The 23,526-nt window shown below is 46.2% G+C and overlaps 1 protein-coding gene across 4 annotated transcripts in view; it reads right to left on the bottom strand.

Annotated features, from left to right (window-relative positions):
- LOC106580786 (unconventional myosin-Ic) overlaps positions 1-23,526 on the bottom strand; it is a 78,061-nt gene that overhangs the window by 49,500 nt on the left and 5,035 nt on the right. Inside the window, exon 1 of one of the 4 annotated variants that reach the window (XM_014162198.2) lies at positions 585-788. The exons of the other annotated variants lie outside the window; for them this stretch is intronic. Coding sequence (XP_014017673.1) covers positions 585-602 — 18 coding nt within the window. The 5' untranslated portion in view covers positions 603-788. Of the gene's footprint in view, positions 1-584; positions 789-23,526 lie in introns of those variants that run through there. 4 annotated transcript variants of the gene reach the window in all.

Genomic DNA, 23,526 nt, shown 5'->3' with positions numbered 1-23,526 from the left:
AACATCATCCCTCTCACTCCCAGTCAGCGCCAAAGAATCCAGGCCCAGCCTCATAACACAGGCCTGCCATTGCAACACTGTAGTGGCGCAAACACACCAACACAAACAGATACCTCCACATGGATACCGCATAGAACTGATAGAAGGGTGGTATTCATCACAGAACACCCCCCCCCCCCAGTTACAAGTGATGGATAGAGAGCTAGATATAGGAATTCCATAGATGGATAACTCAGTTGGTGTCAGGTGAAACTGTTGCATTGTGGTCAAAAACCCAGCTACATTCCCCTCTCTCCTGTGTCCTTGCAGTTCAAGAGCACCGACTTTCAAAGCTGTGACGCAATTAATTCACACTGCGAACATTTTCTTAATTAAGTTTCTCCTAGAGAAACCTCCACCGATCAGCTCCCTCTCCCCTAGACAGATGTTTTGCCCTTAAGCACCGCCACAAGTACACAACTTAAACTGAAGCACGCGCACACACACACACACACACACACACAACTCAACATGAAACTTGTACTGTTGTTGCTGAGTGTTGCCTTTGAGCAGAATGAGCAGTGAGCGTGCAGTTCTTTTCTTACCGTGGCTCTGTACTTCATCTCTCTCCTTCCTGTTTATTGGTCGGCTTTAACAATTGTTTATACTACCAGAATGTGAGTCGTCCACGTCAGAGCGATCGTGCAACGTTTGTTTTTATAACTTCTCCGGAGCCATGTGTAGGAGCGACCCAGCTGCCGTCACCTCTCCTCTTACTTATTTTCTCCCTCTCAGTTAGTCACTCTCTCTCTCTCTCTCAACCTTCTCTCTCTTTCTCCCTCCCTCCTTCTACAGAGTAAGCAGTCCCTGTGTAGTGACACTCCACGCTCCTGCTCTCTCTCTCCCTCCCTTTCATTCCCTCTCTCGTTCCGTCTCTCCTCCAGCACAGGGCCCAACAAGGGATTTACAGTGGAAGGTGAAACACTAGCTTTGAACTAGTTCTAGTTTCTCTCTGCCTCCTCTGCTCTTAAAACAAGGCAGATGGGGCATAAAAAAAAATCCCACAAAAACATCTCCAAGCACACATCTGGACTCAACCACCCCTGGAGAGAGAAAAAAGAAGAAATGGAAAATGTGTCCCTCTGTACAAGGAGAGGGGGACCTGTGAGGGGCTATGGGAGAATACAGGACGACTTACACAGAAAGACAAAACGGTAGTTTACTAAAATGTTTTATGAGCTATAGATGAATCATATAGTTTCGCTTCTTCCTTCCTCTCCCTCCCTTCTTTTAGGAGATGGAGATTTAACAGGAACCAAGGCAGGCAGGGAGTGGAACAGTCCATGTTGCGGAGCCGAGCAGCTCCCAGTTTCTTTGCCTCCCTCACCTGAGAAGTCACTAAGTAGGACTGTTATTATGACCATGGCTGTGACCCAAACGCCATCCTATTCCATAGGTCTCTGGTCAAAAGTTGTGCACTATGTAGGGAAAAAGGGTGCCATTTGAGACACTGTAAATTTGTCCAAAGCAGTCTGGCAGTCAGACTGAACACAACACCAGCCACTTCGCTGTGAATCAAAGAAATAAGCACACAATTTTAGCTTGAACATTTTAAGATGCACTATGCGGAAATCGCACCGCCATTTCCTGTTTTTTTTGGGGGGGGGTGCAGGACCGAGTTTGGGAAACCCTGGTGTAGAGAATCATTGTATCATCTAAACTGCTGTGAGATAAAATGTTTCATAACCAAGCAAATTATATTTTCAGCTGATGTACAAAAAGTAAAAGACGCAAAAAAACAAAACTTAAGAACGGGACACATAGAAATAGCGAACATAGAACAGATCTACCGCTTCTTAGACTTGCTTTCAATGAAAATGACCTATAGACACACATTTCTGTGTGAATTTGGTCAGGTCCCCAGAAAAAGGACGTATTGCAGCTTTAAAAAGGGATAGTTCAGCAACAGTACATAGGTTTCCTTACCTAGAAAAAAGGTTATCAGTGTGGAACAACAAGATCAGTGTGGATTGCAGTCTCTTCTTGTCCATATACTGCTTTTAAGGAAACCATCTTGATTTATAATAACCCTTTAACAAGCTCTGATTAAACACAAAAAGGGCCAGTTGACATAAATTAAGCCTAGTCGTGGACTAAAAATGATGCTCCATAGAGAATCTCCATTGAAAGAGTTTAGTCCAGTAGTAGACTTAATCTGTGTCCAGAAGTCTGGCCCAAAGAGTGAAAATGAGGGCAAATAAACTGAAAACTTCAGAAATCCCTAAATCATGACCATGGTGGTGAGCTCCAGAGTTATGGGGTATGATGGCTGTGTACCACAAAGGCCCAGGAAATCCCAACTTTATGAGAGTCATTAGCAGGAGTCAGTGTTTCCTGTCTGTGGAGGTGGTGGTGTCTGGTGGCTGCAGTAAACAGCCAAGCCACATATACCCTTTCCACACTATCGTTCTGACCCGAACCAAATGGAATATCTAGCTCAGATATTTTTTTTCACATTGTCCTTTTCAGCACAGTTCTAGGTGATGCATAACCAGGCCAGCTCAGTACAGCTTGGTTTCAGTTCGGCTCAGTAGTGTGAAAGCCAGATATTCCCTTTCTGTTTGTCAGTTTTCCTCCGTTTCATGCACCCAGGTGAGGATGTTGGGGGTTGGTGGCTCTCTTTCCTGCCCCACCCTGCAGACAGGTCCCAGCCTTCCCCAGGCCAGCCCCTAACACAGCTCAGGTTTAAAAAAAAACTGGCCGTTTTTACACTTGTTGTCTGCAGCCTTGCAGCCGTCCCCGCTTGCTGCTGCTGCTGACAGCGCTCTCCAGCCCCCTCTATTGGACAAGCCTACTGCTCAGCTGGCAGTCGTAGCATGTGACAGAATCTTCACCTCACCTTCACTTTTCAAAACACACTCTATAGCTGTCTGTAATCTCCAATAAACGCTGCAGAACTACGCTCGGGGATTGTAGTTCATACCCGTTTGTCTACCTCTCACCACTGCCAACATTATCAGAGCCCCCGCCTGCAGGAATCTGAGTAATGTTTTCCAGACGGTGTGAGTTTCTCTCGGTCTGTCACGCGCTCTCTCGGTCGCTCACACACACACTCACTCTTTCACTCTCCCTCTCTCACATGGGCACCGCTGGGCATGAGAACAAAACAGAGAATGAAGGAAAAAGAAACAAAGAGAAATGGACAGAGAACAAACAAAAACAAGAAAAATCTGACAGATTTGCAGTGACTTTAGCGTTGGTTAAATCCATGTCAAGTGTATGTTGACAGAATGCTGATGTAGCATATTTGTGCTGAACAGAGAGGGTGGAGGGGGGGGGGGGGGGGGTCTCTGACCACCAGTATGCATCAGGCCTGGTTGTTAACTCTTTCCTCTCCCACATCTCTCAGTCAGGACATCATGCCCTCTAGAGAGACCTTGGTTCAATTACTATTTTAAATTATTTCAAATACTTTAGCTGTGCTTGATTGAGCTTGTCTGGCACCAATAGAAGTCCAAACCCCAACCATCTGGCACCCCAGGCAGGTTAAAGCAAACACTCAAAACGAATTGAAAGATTTCAAATAGTATTTGAACCCAGGTCTGCTGTCTAGGACTAATTCAAATTCAGCCTTTATGGCCCGGCTGTAAATTGCACTGTTGTCAAGGGACTGTAAAGGGGATATAACCTTGGGCAACGCAACAAACATAAACAACGTTATCAAGAGTCAGGAGACTATTTCTTCACATCTGTCTGATATTAAGGCTTATGTTGTATCCTCTTATCTTCCTTTCATTACACTACAGCTTTTATTCTGTTATTCAGTACTCCTCCCTCACACTCCTACTGGATCAAGTCTGAAATTAAAAAGAGAGTTGATGAATTAAAGAGATTCATTTTCAAAGATGGACGATGTGCACCAAGTGTGTCTGAAGTGATGACAACCTGGGTCATTATGAAGTTTAAAAACAGCAGCCAAGCACTGTCTGTCTCAGTTCAACAGTGTTGCCAGGACCTGGGCTGGAGTTAATGTAGCAGAGCCGACACACACACACACACACACACACACACACACACACACACACACACACACACACACACACACACACACACACACACACACACACACACACACACTGCAGGACATACTGTACAGACACACATCTGGGAGAGAGGACGACAGTAGACACACATGATGACTAGGGTCCAGCTCCTCCCTCATTGGTTCCCAGAGTGGAAACACTTCTTGTCCCTAACCACTGGTCACACCACTTTGTGGAAACACTTCTTGTCCCTAACCACTGGTCACACCACTTTATGGAAAACACACCAAACAGAATGCTGAGGGGGAAAACACTGATAGCACACCAAACAGAATGCTGAGGGGAAAAACACTGATAGCACACCAAACAGAATGCTGAGGGGAAAAACACTGATAGCACACCAAACAGAATGCTGAGGGGGAAAAACACTGATAGCACACCAAACAGAATGCTGAGGGGGAAAAACACTGATAGCACACCAAACAGAATGCTGAGGGGGAAAAACACTGATAGCACACCAAACAGAATGCTGAGGGGGAAAAAACACTGATAGCACACCAAACAGAATGCTGAGGGGAAAAAACACTGATAGCACACCAAACAGAATGCTGAGGGGGAAAAACACTGATAGCACACCAAACAGAATGCTGAGGGGAAAAACACTGATAGCACACCAAACAGAATGCTGAGGGGGAAAAACACTGATAGCACACCAAACAGAATGCTGAGGGGGAAAAACACTGATAGCACACCAAACAGAATGCTGAGGGGGAAAAACACTGATAGCACACCAAACAGAATGCTGAGGGGGAAAAACACTGATAGCACACCAAACAGAATGCTGAGGGGGAAAAACACTGATAGCACACCAAACAGAATGCTGAGGGGGAAAAACAGAACCTAATTTTCTTCCCCTCCCCTATTTCTTTATCACTTCCCCTCATCTAGACCCACTATTACTTCCTCCCTCTCTCTGTAGCACTCTTTGCTGCTATAACAGGGACACACATAAACCCATAATTCCCATCCCCTCTCCCCGTTGTCGGGGCAAACCCATATCGCTAGTACGGGAGATAGCTCATTGCGCGACACAAATCTATGACAACCCTCAACTATTGCCGGTGACTCATCAGCTCAATCAACATATGGTTGAAGGACAATATGACGGTGTTGTCTGGTACTGTATATACAGTAAACATGACCCCACCCCTCCGCTGAGCTGGAGCAGCTTAGTTTACAGAGTGAGTCATAGGGAGAGAAATTGCAGCTCTGTGAGAAACACACAGGCACACGTCCTTGCTTGCTTCATCCACCCACAATGTTCTATTCAGCTGGGCCCGGTGCCAACGCACTGCTACTGTCCACCATCCATTACCTTCACATTCACAGAGCAGCACACTACTATTTCAACCCACACTCATTTCCAACATTTTATAGCCCAGGAGACCGGCCCGAGTAGCTACAGACAGCGGCCACGTTCCAGACCGACTAATGGCAGATGAGCTGCATGCAGCCACAATTGAAGCTCTGATATGACATCTGGCAGGCGACTGCATTGTACAGGCTGCCTGGAACGCGACCAGTGTCTTCTGTAGCCTCGGAATGAAAAACAGGAAGACAGGCCTCTTAAATTAAACATTCTAATTAGTCACATATGAAGAATTGTAACACTTAACAAATATTTACGCTCTCAAGTAGTTTCATCTCCCTATCTATCCCATTCTTATTATCTCTCTCTCAGTCTCTTCTTCCCTCTCTCCTCCTGTCCGTCTTGCTGGTCACTAGGGTTCTTTAGATTCTCTGGCTGTTGTGTTGTCATACAGCTCTGCTACACTGAGGAGAATAAATAGACCCAGAACCCTCCTGGCCAGAAACACATCGCAGCCTCTCTGCCATCTTTCAAATCAAATGTTATTGGTCACATACACGTGTTTAGCAGATGTTATTACGGGTGTAGTGAAATACTTGTGGTCCTACCTCCAACAGTGCAGTAGTATCTCACAATTCACAACAATAGACACAATCTAAAAGTAAAAATATGGAATTAGGAAACAAATATTAGAATGAGCAATGTCGGAATGCCATTCACTAAAATACAGTATATAGATATGAAATTAGGAAAGCAGTATGTAAACATTATTAAAGTGACCAGTGATTTCATGTACATAGTCATCGGGTGGTAGCCCGCTAGTGACAGTGACTAAGTTCAGGGCAGTGTACAGGGTGGTAGCCGGCTAGTGACAGTGACTAAGTTCAGGGCAGCGTACAGGGTGGTAGCCGGCTAGTGACAGTGACTAAGTTCAGGGCAGCGTACAGGGTGGTAGCCGGCTAGTGACAGTGACTAAGTTCAGGGCAGCGTACAGGGTGGTAGCCGGCTAGTGACAGTGACTAAGTTCAGGGCAGCGTACAGGGTGGTAGCCGGCTAGTGACAGTGACTAAGTTCAGGGCAGCGTACAGGGTGGAGGACGGCTAGTGACAGTGACTAAGTTCAGGGCAGCGTACAGGGTGGAGGACGGCTAGTGACAGTGACTAAGTTCAGGGCAGCGTACAGGGTGGAGGACGGCTAGTGACAGTGACTAAGTTCAGGGCAGCGTACAGGGTGGAGGACGGCTAGTGACAGTGACTAAGTTCAGGGCAGCGTACAGGGTGGAGGACGGCTAGTGATGGCTATTTAACAGTCTGATGGCCTTGAGATAGCTGGGCCCTGAGCTTGATGATGAGCTTGGAGGGTACTATGGTGTTGAAGGCTGAGCTATAGTCAATGAACAGCATTCTTACATAGGTATTCTTCTTGTCCAGATGGGATAGGGCAGTGTGCGGTGGGATAGGGCAGTGTGCAGTGCAATGGCATCGTCTGTGGATCGATTGGAGCGGTAAGCAAATTGAAGTGGGTCTAGCCTCTCAAAGCACTTCATGATGACAGAAGTGAGTGCTACGGGGTGATAGTTATTTAGTTCAGTTGCCTTTGCTTTCTTGGCTACAGGAACAATGGTGGCCATCTTGAAGCATGTGGGGACAGCAGACTGGGGTAGGGAGAGATTGACTATGTCCATATACACTCCAGTAAGCTGGTCTGCGCATGTTTTGAGGACGCGGTTAGGGATGCAGTCTGGGCCGGAAGCCTTGCGAGGGTTAACATTCTTAATGTCTTACTCACGTTGGCCACTGGAGAACAAGAGCCCAGTCCCTGGGAGCGGGCCGTGTCGGTGTTATCCTCAAAGTGAGCGAAGGTGTTTAGCTTGTTGGGATCAAGACGTCCACTTCGTGGCTGGTTTTCCCTTTCTAATCGTGATTGTCTGTAGATCCTGCCACATACGTCTCGTGTCTGAGCCGTTGAGTTGCGACTCCACTTTGTCTCTGTACTGACGGTTTGCCTGTTTGATTGCCTTGCGGAGGGAATAACTACACTGTTTGTATTCTGCCATATTCCCAGTCAACTTGTCGTAGTTAAATGCGGTGGTTCGCGCTTTCAGTTTTGCGCAAATGTTGCCATCTGTCCAGGGTTTAGGTAGGTTTTAATAGTCACCGTGTTTGTGTATACATCAAAGTTATTCTCAGAGGCTACCCGGAACATATCCCAGTCCGCGTGATCCGAACAACCTTGCAGCATCGATTCGGATTGGTCAGACCAGCGCTGAATAGTACAGGTACTTCCTGTTTGAGTTTCTGCCTATAGGAAGGGAGGAGCAGGATGGAGTCGAGATCTGATTTGCCGAAGGGAGGGCCTTGTAGCCATCCCAGAAGGGAGAGTAACAATGGTTGAGAGTTTTTGATGCGCGAGTATCACAGGCAATATGTTGATAGAATTCAGTAGCTTTTCCCTCCAAATTTGCTTTGTTAAAATCCCCAGCTAAAATAAATGACATTGCCACTGTAGTTTCTATTTAACTAGATACACATCTAAAACGCCATGCAATTGCAAACACAGCCCTCCGCAATGCTACAATGGTCTCCATTAGCTACAGCCATCTTCCCCCACGATGACAGTAACCAGACCGTCTGCCTCCTATTCACTAACCTTACCCTCTGTCTCTGTCTTGTCTCATGGGTTTGCGAGTGTGTGTGGTATGCTTGTGTGTGATAACTGATAGACAGACAAGCTTAAGTTGAAAGAACAGGGAAAGGTGCAGTGAGGTCTATATTGTAATCTATATGATAATATATCTATAGAGGGACGGTAACCTTCCGTTTGCTAAAGAAGCAATGTGAGGAGGCTTGACTGGGAGGGAAAGGGGGACGAAGGAGGAGAAGATGAAAGACCACTATGATGTCAGGTCAGAAGAATGTAAGCCATGTGGGCGGGAAAGAGCCAGTCAAAAAGAGAGAGAAAAAGAGGGAAGAAGACAGAAAAGGAGCGAGGAGGAGAGAACGAGACAGGAGAGCGCAACATAAAGAGGTAAAGAAAAGAAGATGGCAAAAGACAAGAGAGAGCGAGAGAGAGCTGTAGCCTCAGTCGCGCAGCCTCAGAGTGTGGTCAAAGAGGATGCTAATGAGCTCATACTCTGCCATAACATAACGCCGTCTCTTTGGTGACAGTGTTATATTGACATGGGGGGCTTCCCGAGCCATCGATGAACACTCTCAAACTGACCTGTTCTCGCTCTCTCTCATCTGACTCCATTGCTGTGCCCCTCTTCCTCTCTGGGTTTTGTGAATCATTGTGACAGCACCGGGTTGTGAGAGTGTGCTGTCGCCGTCTACTTTCCCATACACAGCCGTTTCCACAGTGAACAGGCCATTAGGCCTGACACAGGGATGAGGGACTATATTACAGAGCATCTGTCCCCATAATACATGGCAGTGAGTGAACTCCATTACATTCCTCTAAAATATAGTACTTATAGGATTCAGAGGGATTAATAGGCACACGTACAGGGTTGCAGGTGTGACTGCAGGGTGAAGTGAAAATCTAACAAGACGAAGTGAAATAAAATAATGAAAATGGTACTAAAAAATTAATTACTGCAGGTCAAGCACACACACACACACACAATAGAACAGGGAGACCAGAGGGGGCTGGTGAGAGGAGCTATAGGAGGACGGGCTCATTGCAATGGCTGGAATGAATCATTGGAATGGTCCCAATCACATCTAACACATGGAAACAGCATGACTCCATTCCACCCATTACAATGAGCCTGTCCTCCTATAGACCCCCCCCCCAGCCTCCTCTGAGGGCGCTCATTATGCACACGGAAAGTATTGGTTAAAGCAGATAAAACATGGAAACAAACACATCATTCAATGAGATCACAAGGCGGGACCCACTGTGCAATAGAACAGACACAAACATGATTCATTTGTACAGCGGTGTAATGCTGCTCATCTGCAGGAAAGAATAAAGCATCCTTGTACATCTTTGCTTTTGGCATCAGCAAGTATAACCACAGTACACATTGGGTCATTTACAATCTCTGGGCCATTTACAGCCCCCAGGTATCTATCTACGCCAACAGCATCAACATTTATCTTGTCACCAAGGAGAGTTAGACAAAGCAATATTACAGCAGTCAGCTTGCAAGGGTAACGGAAGCAAACAGGCTAAAATCGAGTGCTTTCGCTCTCTTACACACACACACACACACACACACACTTAAGTCATTTAGCAGACGCTCTTATCCAGAGCGACTTACAAATTGGTGCATTCACCTTATAATATCCAGTGGAACAACCACTTTACAATAGTGCATCTAAATCTTTTAAGGGGGGGTTAGAAGGATTACTTTATCCTATCCCAGGTATTCCTTAAAGAGGTGGGGTTTCAGGTGTCTCCGGAAGGTGGTGATTGACTCCGCTGTCCTGGCGTCGTGAGGGCAACACATCTGGTTGCCTCTCCTTCTCGCCCAGAGACACACGCTGCCACACACTCCTCTTTTCTGCCTGAGACAGCACTTTGGGCCGAGCAGGCATTTCCTAAAGCGTCTCCAGTGTTGCATAAAGACGTTATCCCAGCCAGCCAGCCAGCCCTGGCTAGCCCTCCTCTCTCTCTCTCTCTCTCTCTCTCTCTCTCCCCCCCATTACCCCAGCAGGAATGAGGAGGAGGAAGAGGTTTGAACACACACACAGAGTCTAAATCAATCAGTGGAGATTCCTCTGTGTGGGCGAGGTGAACTCTAGTCGTCTAGCTCACAATAAGGCTACACCCTGGTCTGGGATCAGCTTTTTATTACTATTCACCATTAGAGGCTCAACTGCTAAACTGACCTTTAGGGACAAGGGATTATCCACCACCTTTCCCCCACCAATCCTCCATCATCCCAGTTGAGATGAGCCTGACCCTGCCCTCAGGGCAACTGGTCCAGTGTGAAGACATGCGAGAGACAGGGCTGTAGGGCAATGGCAATTCCCCCAACAAAGGGAATACACACTCTTTCTCACACACACACACAGAGAGATAGAGAACACAAGCCTTTGGAGTCAACAGGGGCGTGTGGAGACTTGCAGTAGGAGGAACTCCAAACATTTCTCTCATTCCCACCCCCAACACCCCTTCACCTCAACACCCCTTCACCCCAACACCCCTTCACCTCAACACCCCTTCACCCCCAACACCCCTTCACCTCAACACCCCTTCACCTCAACACCCCTTCACCTCAACACCCCTTCACCTCAACACCCCTTCACCCCCAACACCCCTTCACCCCCAACACCCCTTCACCCCCAACACCCCTTCTCCCTCGCTTTCGTCCCCGTCTCAATATCTGGGAGACTGCTGTGCACACCACTGGCTGGCTCCATCCAGCTGGAACTCCTACTTGTACAGTACAAATAGGGCAGCTGGGCCTGTCCTCCCTCCTCCCTCTCTGGTCTCCTCCCCCAGGATAGAGGGGCCCTCTCAGGCTTATTTATACCCACACAGCCTTATATGGGCAGCTCCCGCTGCAGGCAGCAGGCTGAGGGGTATAGAGTACAGTCTACAGAGTCTTCCCGCTGCAGGCAGCAGGCTGAGGGGTATAGAGTACAGTCTACAGAGTCTTCCCGCTGCAGGCAGCAGGCTGAGGGGTATAGAGTACAGTCTACAGAGTCTTCCCGCTGCAGGCAGCAGGCTGAGGGGTATAGAGTACAGTCTACAGAGTCTTCCCGCTGCAGGCAGCAGGCTGAGGGGTATAGAGTACAGTCTACAGAGTCTTCCCGCTGAAATACTCTCCACCTCCTATCCTCTCAGCTCCCTGTCCTATATTGAGATGGAAGACCAATACTGGCCACACAAACTTTCCTCCCTTCCTCCGGCAGCTCTGGTGAAAGGTAGTGTGCTGTCGGTCGGCCGGCGGAGTCACTTTGTTTTGTTGACGTTAATCCTTTGCTTACTATCACAGACCCAGTGTAAATGGATTGAATCAGAAGCTCTTGCACGAGTTGCCAAAATGTCGAACGCGGCCTTTCCTGTTCCCAGTATGGTTTCTGGAGTGCCGATTCCACATCAATAACGACTACACCGCTGCCCGACACAAAGGACTAAATAATGGATTTTGCATTCTGCTGCCAAAAATCCTCTATCCAACTCCCTCTAGTCCTCTCCATCTATCCGACAGCATATCAAATGATGTAACCAGTTCTCCCATCCCATATATCTGCCATTTCTCCTCACTGCTCTAACCAAAACGTTGTTACAACATCCCGCATTGACTCCCAACAGCAGACAGAGTGCCAGACATGCAGCACACCCGGCCACACCCAGACACACAGGCTCCGATTGTCGTTTGGGGTGCTCAGCTGCTCACAGGAACATATAGGACAGCAGTTTACGGACAAGGGGACAGGAGCCCAACAGAGCAGGGTCCGTACTCATCCAGCATCTCAGAGTAAGAGTGCAGACCTAGGATCAGGTCCCCTCTCATTCATTACGATTTGAAAGGAAAAACTGATCGTAGAGCAACCCTCCTACTCAGAGCTGCTTTGCGAATATGGTTAGATACTTGAGCGTCCATATTGTTCAATGCAACGACAGACACCACACACACACACACGTTCACCCATTGGCCGACGCCAGATAAAGAAAGACTGTGCAGGAGTGAGAATTAAACCCACCATACGATGTGAGTTTGTGCGTGGTTCGACGTTATAATAAATTCAGCAGTCTAGGAATGATGAAAGGTGAGGTTTGGATCTGGGCCTAACAGAGCACAATGTAAGCATAGACCTCTTTCCCAACAGAAGATCTCAACAGTCTGGGGACAAACACACTTCACGTTGCAACATCTCAGGAATGTTGTTCCTGACCACCCCGAGGGCAGACTCAGGGGTTAGGGCTGCCTAGCTGGAAAACACACACACACACACACACACCAGTCTCTGTGGCAGGTCATTGGGTAATATTACTACCCACGAATGACCAGACAGCACTGGAATTATTAAAACACAATGGCACACAAACAGACGGACAGACGGGCGCCCTCCCCACCCTCTCATTCTACGCATCACATCCCCCTAATTACTGGATGCCAACTCACCCCCCCACAGAGGACCTGAACACACAGGGCTTAGCTCACAGCTCTCCCAAGGGACCAGTCGGGACGGCGTTATTGGAGGATCAGATGACTGCTGACAGGAGCTTATTGAGAGATACAGGCCTATAGGCAGCAGCGTGCCTAGCTGGTACAGGCCTATAGGCAGCAGCGTGCCTAGCTGGTACAGGCCTATAGGCAGCAGCGTGCCTAGCTGGTACAGGCCTATAGGCAGCAGCGTGCCTAGCTGGTACAGGCCTATAGGCAGCAGCGTGCCTAGCTGGTACAGGCCTATAGGCAGCAGCGTGCCTAGCTGGTACAGGCCTATAGGCAGCAGCGTGCCTAGCTGGTACAGGCCTATAGGCAGCAGCGTGCGAATGGATCCCACCAAAGGGAACAGCTCCGTGCACTAAGCAGGCTATCCATCCAAGCACATAGTTGGACGTAGACTTGGGTGTGGTATGAACGTACCTCGACGTGTCTCAGAGTGAGCTGAGACTAGTGTGTTTGCATGGGAGTTCCGTGTGGACAGAGACAGACACATAGGCCATTGGAGTGAGGGATTCTTCTACATGACGCCAGGTGTCAACTCCATTTTGTTCCACCTCTTATCAAGCCCATCTCCTCGGCAGTGTTTGCATTCCTTCACTCGCTCCGACTTCTCCTCCCATACGGGCCAAGCTCTTATCATGCCCTGCCCCCACACATCGGTTGCAGCTGAATGAAAAGCAAAAACTACTTGAGAGTATGTGATATTACACTGGAATGGAGGTTTTGGGAAGTCTCGTTTGAACAGACAATACGGCAAGTCTAATTACATGTTTCAGAAGAGATAAAAAAGGAGGTCTGTGTTGCTGACAGAGGATCTATGCAATGTCCTTGTCTAATTCAGAGCCCCACATTTAAATTTAGCCGATCAGTGGTTAACTCATTGTGAATTGTTTGGCTAATGGGTTTGCCAATCCAGAGGCTCTACTGTAATTGCATTAACATTCAGCAACAAATTAACTGACAGACACACTTCCTACTATTTTTACTACTACCTCCCTCTACACCGCCACCTGTGGGTGGGTGGCTGGCATTCAGATTGAACTATATGACTTAGAACAAACATGCTACACTGGTGGATCGCGCGCTAGCTCAATGCCGCGGCCAGTCCTCGTGACCAGGCTGCAACCATGCTTCTCTGACATGTAGCAGATAGAATCGGGGCAGCTTTATTTGTGACCGTTATCTGCAACATTCCACAACGTTGTGTCCTGCTGAACGCAGCCCTGTTCCGATCCATCCGCCCCGAATAGTTTTTTCCCCTTTGACCCATACACTCCCTTCTCCCTTCCTACCCTTCCTCTACCACGCTGAGTCATTGACAGTACAGGGCTGGGACAACACAAGGACACACCTGGTTGGGATTGCTGTCAGCTTACGGCCCAGGCAGTCATGGAGTAGACCTGGGTAAAGGTTAGGGCTGGCCAATCAGGAAGAGGGGGGGGGCAGGCAGGCACAGTGCTGCTGGCCAAGGTCCCAGCACTGACAACCACTGAAAGGAACAAAGTTTATATATACACACAGTCACTGTATCCAAATTGTAATGCTAACCTGGTCCCAGATCCGTTTGTGCGGTCTTGCCAAACGTGACATGACAACACAAACAATCTGGAACCAGGCTATATCCATGCCAGGTTAACTTCTCAGGAGGACCACAATACAAACTACAGGAAGGTGAACAAGTAGGGCTCTAGCTGGTACAAAGAGTGTATGGGAACCAACACAAACAGTGGGTCACAACAGGTGGGTGTGCCAGCAGAGAGAGAGAGTGAATGGGCCATTTACAGACAGTCTCAGGGTATGGTGTGGTAAAGTCACATTCAATGGGTAAAGGGGTATGGCCGGGACAATACCAGTACCGCGATACTTGTTAGTATGGTGGTAAGAAAAAAACGAAACAAAGAGTTGCCTGCATCGTATTTCCATTTTTGCCACGGACAACAACAAGAAATGTGAATCTGGTATTGTCACAGCCCTATAAAAGGAGGTGCAGGTCCACAGAGATAGGTCCATAAGGCTACAGGTCATCTACCACAGAAAGGGGCCATTTTTTTAGTGAGCACATACCTCGTTCATCGGAGTAGAGCAGGAGGGCTGGAATACAACGAGCCACAAGTTAATGAAAAGTCGTTATAAAGTCTCATACATGCTTATAGCAAGGCATAAAGCAATGTACGTGCAGGCTTTAAGTAAAGTGTTACTGAAAGCAGTACTGAAACTACAGGAGTCTCCAGTCTGGATAGAAGGCATTGCGTCCAAGTGTTGCCCATTTGTTAGAGAAGGCGTGGTGGTTATCGTGATACAAGGATGCATGCACAAACCATCACTAAAATGCTTTTACTTTGTACTTCAGTCAGTGAGGTCAAAGTTAAACATGAACAAAATGTTCATTCATAAAGGCTTTATAAACCCCTACGTCACAATAATACCACAATTCAAGTCATGGCATCATGAATGCTATAGGCTTATTAAGTCAATGGATACCAATTCCTGTGTTCACTTTAATGGAGCAGAAAAACACAAAGTAAAGGATTAGCGATGGAAAGAGGATCTCTAAGCCCCACCCCCTTTCCTTTCCCACAGCCCTTCACTCTACCCCTGACTGTCTGTCCTGACGGTGAAGGCCACGGGGAATGAGAGACAGAGGATTAACCAAATATCTCACACCATCAGGTTAATCAGTGTGAGTCACGGTGTGTGTGTGAGGCAAAACAGGGTCTGACATCTAAAACATGCACAGTCCGCACAGTGCCTGGGCTTAAACAGGCAAACACAGACGAGTGACAGTAGTCTGATAACAGACAATGTCAAGGTAGGCTAGAGGCTAACTTTTCAGGCAACCACGAAGGTCGTGAATTCTGAGACATCTTACCTCAACTAGTCATGGTCACTAGGCACGAAACGGAAGAAAACTGACCGAAACAGGAAGGTACTACCTGAAACTGTATTAATAACAAAAAGGCCATTTTTCATTTTCTGTTCCACATCGTTTTGAAAGGTTTTGTTACTGTGCCTTAAAATGAACACAACCCAGGTTTGCCTGAGCCAGATGGGTTTCCCAGTCGGACAGTAGTTTGATCCTGATAGGAAGCAGCAACGAGGGATGGGCTCTCTCCTCGAAGGCCAGGACATTTCTGGTGGAAAAGCCACAACTATGAGACATCCTCCAGATCGTCCAACCAGCTCAGTTCATGACTCACCGGCGTACATGCAGCACTCTACATTGACTCACTACCAGACACGCATTCTACCAGACTGACTCACTCCATACATATACCTCTCTAACCAGTGCTTGACTTGGACTGAAATAGGTGCCGGTACTCATTTTAGGTGCCGGTACTCCACGTTGCATCGTGCATAAGAACATCCCTTTGCCGTGGTACATTGACCATATACCACACCTCCTCGGGACTTATTGCTCAAGCAGGCTATGGATCCCAGATTCCATACCCTCCTCCACTTCTACCAGGTTGTGAAACACATCAGTTTGGCCTCACTATCTATCACAGTATTTGGTATGTAATTAGGATCCCCATTAGCTGGTGCAAAAGCAGCAGCTAATCTTCCTGGGGTCCACACACACACACACACAACATGATATAATACAGAACATTAATTAGACAAGAACAGAAGTACGTCAATGTGGCTGTTATCAGGGCAGCTTGACCCAGACATGACCTCGCTCGCTGCTGCTTGGGTTTCAAACTCTGGGCACCAAGAGCATGTTCAAAATAGTCACGGTCAGGGAGTGTGACACGTCACACCTGTGAAACCATAGCAACTGAGAATGTACAGTACTTTTGCAAGCAGTCCCGAGGTCCACCAATTCACAAGGCCTGGATGAATGTTGTCAAGACCATACATTATTTGACCTAGCATGTTCCTGTTTCTACATCCTCATCATCTCCCTTCTCCATCACTGTTCATTAGTCTCTAGTACAAATCCAACCGTTCATCTGTTCCAAATAACAAGGTAATCCAACAAACTACAGTGTTGGTGGCAAGTGTTTAGTGGGGGTGTCGTCAGAGGGTGACGAAATGGTTTAGATCAGTAGTTCCCAAACTTTTTATAGTCCCGTACCCCTTCAAACATTCAACCTCCAGCTGCGTACCCCCTCTAGCACCAGGGTCAGCGTACTCTCAAATGTTGTTTTTTTGCCATCATTGTAACCCTGCCTCACACACTACACGATATGTTTAATAAACAGAAGAATGAGTGTGAGTTTTCCCATGAGCCTGGTTGTGACAGTGACAGAGAGCTCTTACAGACCCTCTTTATCTAGCCATCTTACATATAAAACCTTATTTGTTCATCTAAAATGGTGAATAACTCACCACAGGTTAATGAGAAGGGTGTGCTTGAATGGATGCACATAACTCTGCACTGTTGGGTTGTATTGGAGAGAGTCTCAGTCTTAAATTCTTTTCCACACAGTCTGTGCCTGTATTTCGTTCATGCTAGTGAGGGCCAAGAATCCACTCTCACATAGGTATGTGGTTGAAAAGTGCATCAGTGTCTTAACAGTGTGATTTACCAAGGCAGTGGCTTCTGATTAAATTATATTTTCACAGAACCGCTTGTTGCAATTTCAAAGAGGCTCTCTTGTTCAGATATCGGTAAGTGGACTGGAGGCAGAGCATGGAAGAGATAAGGAATCCAGTTTGTGTCATCCGTTTCGGGAAAGTACCTGCGTAATTGTGCACCCAACTCACTCAGGTGCTTCACTATATCACATTTGACATTGTCCGTAAGCTTGAGTTCATTTGCACAAAAAAAAAAAAAAAATTCATACAATGATGGAAAGACCTGTGTTGTCCTTGTTAATGCAGACAGAGAAGAGCTCCAACTTCTTAATCATAGCCTCAATTTTGTCCCGCACATTGAATATAGTTGCGGAGAGTCCCTGTAATCCTAGATTCTGATCATTCAGGCGAGGAAAAACATCACCCAGATAGGCCAGTCGTGTGAGAAACCCTTCATCATGCAAGCGGTCAGACAAGTGAAAATTAAGGTCAGTAAATAAAACTTTAAGCTCGTCTCTCAATAAAAAAAAAAAACGTGTCAATACTTTTCTCCTTGATAACCAGCGCACTTCTGTATGTTATAAAAGTGTTACATGGTCGCTGCCCATATCATTGCATAGTGCAGAAAATAGGAGAGTTCAGGGGCCTCGCTTTCACAAAGTTAACCATTTTCACTGTAGTGTCCAAAACGTCTTTCAAGCTGTCAGGCATTCCCTTGGCAGCTAGAGCCTCTCGGTGGATGCTGCAGTGTACCCGAGTGACATCGAGAGCAACTGCTTGCACGCGCATTACCACTTCACTATGTCTCCCTGTCATGGGTTTGCGCCATCAGTACAGATACCAACATGAGCAGCAGCTACGTTTGGCTACTTACGGACCGTTAGCGGAATTCCCGCAAGAGAGTAACGGTTCATGTGATTGGATGTTCATTATTTGACCAGGCTACCGGTATTTGACATTGTGTCGTTATTTCTCTGAACACTAGATGGTTTAATTTTATTTTTGGTAGTGAAACGAGGCTACTCAGGCGAGAAAAAAACCTCACCCAAATGTTTAACCCCGTTGGAAAATATAAATCGACTGTTTGAAAATGTGAAGATTAAAAATATATATATTTAAAAACCACACACACACACACGTTCAAAAGTTTGGGGACACTTAAAAATGTCCTTGTTTTTCAAAGAAAAGCAAATTTTTTGTCCATTAAAATAACATCAAATTGATCAGAAATACAGTGTAGACATTGGTAATGTTGTAAATGACTATTGTAGCTGGAAACGGCTGATTTTTTTATGGAATATCTACATAGGCGTACAGAGGCCCATTATCAGCAACCATCACTCCTGTGTTCCAATGGCACGTTGTGTTAGCGAATCCAAGTTTATCATTTTAAAAAGGCTGTTTGATCATTAGAAAACCCTTTTGCAATTATGCTAGCACAGCTGAAAACTGAAGTGCGGATTAAAGAAGCAACAAAACTTGCCTTCTTTAGACCAGTTGAGTATCTGGAGCATCAGCATTTGTGGGTTCAATTACAGGCTCAAAATGGCCAGAAACAAAGACCTTTCTTCTGAAACTCGTCAGTCTATTCTTGTTCTGAGAAATGAAGGCTATTCCATGCTAGAAATTGCCAAGAAACTGAAGATCTCGTTCAACGCTGTGTACTACTCCCTTCACAGAACAGCGCAAATTGGCTCTAACCAGAATAGAAAGAGGAGTGGGAGGCCCCTGTGCACAACTGAGCAAGAGGACAAGTACATTAGAGTGTCTAGTTTGAGAAACAGACGCCTCACAAATCAACTGCCAGCTTCATTAAATAGTACCCGCAAAACACCAGTCTCAACGTAACAGTGAAGAGGAGACTCCGGGATGCTGGCCTTCTAAATCAAATCAAATCTTATTGGTCACATACACATTTAGCAGATGTTATTGCGAGTGTAGTGAAATGCTTGTGCTTCTAGTTCCGACTGTGCAGTAATATCTAACCATTTCACAACAACTACCTTATACAAACACAAGTGTAAAGGAATGAATAAGAACATGTACATATAAATATATGGATGAGCGATGGCTGTGTGCGGCATAGGCAAGATGCAGTAGATGGTATAGAGTACAGTATATACATATGAGATGAGTAATGTAGGGTATGTAAACATTATATATAGAGGCATTGTTTAAAGTGACTAGTGATACATTTATTGCATCAATTTTTAATTATTAAAGTGGCTAGAGATTTGAGTCAGTATGTTGGCAGCAGCCACTCAATGTTAGTGATGGCTGTTTAACAGTCTGATGGCCTTGAGATAGAAGCTGTTTTTCATTCTCTCAGCCCCAGCTTTGATGCACCTGTACTGACCTCACCCTCTGGATGATAGCGGGGTGAACAGGCAGTGGATTGGGTGGTTGTTGTCCTTGATGATCTTTTTGGCCTTCATGTGACATCGGGCGGTGTAGGTGTCCTGGAGGGCAGGTAGTTTGCCCCCGGTGATGCGTTGTGCAGACCTCACTACCCTCTGGAGAGCCTTACGGTTATGGGCGGAGCAGTTGCCGTACCAGGCGATGATACAGCCCGACAGGATGCTCTCGATTGTGCATCTGTAAAAGTTTGTGAGTGTTTTTGGTGACAAGCCAAATTTCTTCAGCCTCCTTAGGTTGAAGAAGCGCTGTTGCACAGGGCGGGGTCGAGACCCAGTTTCTGTCTATAGGCTGGGAGCAACAAAATGGAGTCGTGGTCAGATTTGCCAAAAGGAGGGCGAGGGAGGGCTTTGTACGCGTCACGGGCGTTAGAGTAGCAATGATCCAGAACGCTGCAAGCCCAGGTTGCGCATTCGATATGCTGCTAAAATTTAGGGAGCCTTGTTTTCAGATTACCTTTGTTAAAATCCCCAGCTACAATAAATGCAGCCTCGGGATATATGGTTTCCAGTTTACATAGAGTCCAATGAAGTTCTTTCAGGGCGGTCGAGGTATCTGCTTGGGGGGGGGGATATACACGGCTGTGATTATAATCGAAGAGAATTCTCTTGGTAGATAATGCGGTCGGCATTTGATTGGAAGGAATTCTAGGTCAGGTGAACAAAAGGACTTGAGCTATTGTATGTTGTTATGATCACACCACGACTCGTTAATCATAAGGCATACAACCCCGCCCTTCTTCTTACCAGAGAGATGTTTGTTTCTGTCGGTGCGATGCGTGAAGAAACCAGGTGGCTGTACTGACTCTGATAACGTATCCCGAGTGAGCCATGTTTCCGTGAAACAGAGAATGTTACAATCTCTGATGTCTCTCTGGAAGACAACCCTTGCTCGAATTCCGTCTACCTTGTTGTCAAGAGACTGGACATTGGCGAGTAGTATACTCGGGAGCAGTGAGTGATGTGCCCGTCTACGGAGCCTGACCAGAAGACCGCTCCATCTGCCCCTTCTGCGGCGCCGTTGTTTTGAGTCGCCTACTGGGATCCGATCCATTGTCCTGGGTGGTGGTCCAAACAGAGGATCCTAGGCAGAGTTCCTCTGTCCAGTGTGTGTTATTTTGCCCATCCTAATCTTTTATTGGCCAGTCTGAGATATGGCTTTTTCTTTGCAACTCTGCCTAGAAGGCCAGCATCCCGGAATCGGAATGAATATATCTTTTTTTAAATGATCAGTTTCCAGCTACAATAGTCATTTACAACATTAATATCTACACTGCATTCCTGATCAATGATGTTATTTTAATAGACAAAAACTGTGCTTCTTTCAAAAACAAGGATATTTCTAAATGACACCAAGCTTTTGAACGGTAGTGTATGCATGTATGCATGTAAATACACACAGTTGAAGTCGGAAGTTTACATACACTTAGGTTGGAGTCATTAAAACTTGTTTTTCAACCACTCCACAAATTTCTTGTTAACAAACTATAGTTTTGGCAAGTCAGTTAGGACATCTACTTTGCGCATGACACAAGTAACTTTTCCAACAATTGTTTACAGACAGATTATTTCACTGTATCACAATTCCAGTGGGTCAGAAGTTTACATACACTAAGTTGACTTTGCCTTTAAACAGCTTGAAAAATTCCAGAAAATGATTAAATGGCTTTAGAAGCTTCTGATTGACTCAACTGATATCAATTAGCCTATTGGAGGTGTACCTGTGGATGTATTTCAATGCCTACCTTCAAACTCAGTGCCTCTTTGCTTGACATCATGGGAAAATCAAAAGAAATCAGCCAAGACATCAGAAAAAAGAGAGGCCTCCACAAGTCTGGTTCATCCTTGGGAGCAATTTCCAAACGCCTGAAGGTACCACATTCATCTGTACAAACAATAGCATGCAAGTATAAACACCATGGGACCATGCAGCCGTCATACCGCTCAGGGGGGGAGACACGTTCTGTCTCCTAGAGATGAACGTACTTTGGTGCGAAAAGTGCAAATCAATCCCAGAACAACAGCAAAGGACCTTGTGAAGATGCTGGAGGAAACAGGTACAAAAGTATCTTTTTCCAGATTAAAACGAGTCCTTTTTTGACATAACTTGAAAGGCCACTCAGCAAGGAAGAAGCCACTGCGCCAAAACTGCCTTAAAAAAAGCCAGACTACGGTTTGCAACTGCACATGGGGACAAAGATCTTCTCACGAATCTCCAGCCTCCTCGTACTTTTTGGAGAAATGTCCTCTGGTCTGATGAAACAAAAATAGAACTGTTTGGCCATAAAGACCATCGTTATGTTTGGAGGAAAAAGGGGGAGGCTTACAAGCCGAAGAACACCATCCCAACCGTGAAGCACGGGGGTGGCAGCATCATGTTGCGGGGGTGCTTTGCTGCAGGAGGGACTGGTGCACTACACAAAATAGATGGCATCATGAGGCAGGAAAATTATGTGGATATATTGAAGCAACATCTCACGACATCAGTCAGGAAGTTAATGCTTGGTCGCAAATGGGTCTTCCAAATGAACAATGGCCCCAAGCATACTTCCAAAGTTGTGGCAAAATGGCTTAAGGACAACAAAGTCAAGGTACTGGAGTGGCCATCACAAAGCCCTGACCTCAATCCTATAGAAAATTTGTGGGCAGAACAGAAAAAGCGTGTGCGAGCAAGGAGGCCTACAAACCTGACTCAGTTACACCAGCTCTGTCAGGAGGAATGGGCCAAAATTCACCCAACTTATTGTGGGAAGCTTTTGGAAGGCTACCTGAAACGTTTGACCCAAGTTAAACAATTTAAAGGCAATGCTACCAAATACTAATTGAGTGGATGTAAACTTCTGACCCACTGGGAATGTGATGCAAGAAATAAAAGCTAAAATAAATCATTCTCCCTACTATTATTCTGATGTTTCATATTCTTAAAATAAAGTGGTGATCCTAACTGACCTAAGACAGAGAATTTTTACTAGGATTAAATGTCAGGAATTGTGAAAACTGAGTTTAAATGTATTTGGCTAAGGTGTATGTAAACTTCAGACTTCAACTGTATATATTTTTTTTAAACGTGAATCACATTTTTATTTGGCGTACCCCGACGGCATTGCGCATACCCCTGGGGGTAGTTTGGGAATACCTAGTTTAGAGCAATCAGCCAGGCAGCCATGTTGGCCAAGTTTGAGTGGTAAGCCCTGAGAGTTTCCTGTTAGAGGTGGAAGATGCCGAGGCAGGTGTATCCTATTAAGTCTCCTGGGGTAAGGCTATGCAGCATTGACAGTTGGCTCTATGACAAGAGGGCCACAACAAGACAAGGTCTTCAGAGCAGCCCATGTCACCACCATTCTGTTCACACACACACACACACACACACACACACACACACACACACACACACACACACACACACACACACACACACACACACACACACACACACACACGTAGCAGCAGATGACAAAGACGGGAGGACGGGAGCTTTAAATAACAAACACAATTGCCCAATGACAAAGCAATATATGCAAAAATGATATTATGCAAACAACTTGGTGGGGTCAAGCAGTGGGTTATATTTGGCTATGTGAATGCCACTCTTAAGCTTTGTGAGACAGAGCTGGGAGATGCCTAACTGTCTGTAGAGCGCAGACAGCCGAGAAAAAGCTCAATCCCCAAATGATTCTGCTGTGGGCTAAAACTGGAATCCTTGTTGTGATGACTTTTTTTTTTTGGAGGGGGGGGAATCATAGCATCCCTCTGAGCTAGTCTAATGGAAAGTCTTAGTTAGTTAAACAGCAGACAAAAAAAACCAAGAAGTTCTGTTGTGGGAAACAGTATTGACAACCCCATGGATTGGTTTTAGTGCTTGCCTAATAGAACAATTGATAAAGAAAAACACTATTTTATTACTGTATCTACACATACAGCCACAAGATCTGAGTGGAGAGCCATGACACATCTCAACCCTATATCCAGTTGGGGTTGGACACTCACAGTCTTGTTGACATAACCACAGGTCACCCAAGAAGACACACTCACACAGCTAGCTCACATAAATCAGGGTTAGGGCATGGGATTGGC

Source organism: Salmo salar, chromosome ssa20 (assembly GCF_905237065.1).
Source record: "Salmo salar chromosome ssa20, Ssal_v3.1, whole genome shotgun sequence".
NCBI lineage: Eukaryota > Metazoa > Chordata > Actinopteri > Salmoniformes > Salmonidae > Salmo > Salmo salar.
This window is presented reverse-complemented; position numbering and strand designations above follow the sequence as displayed.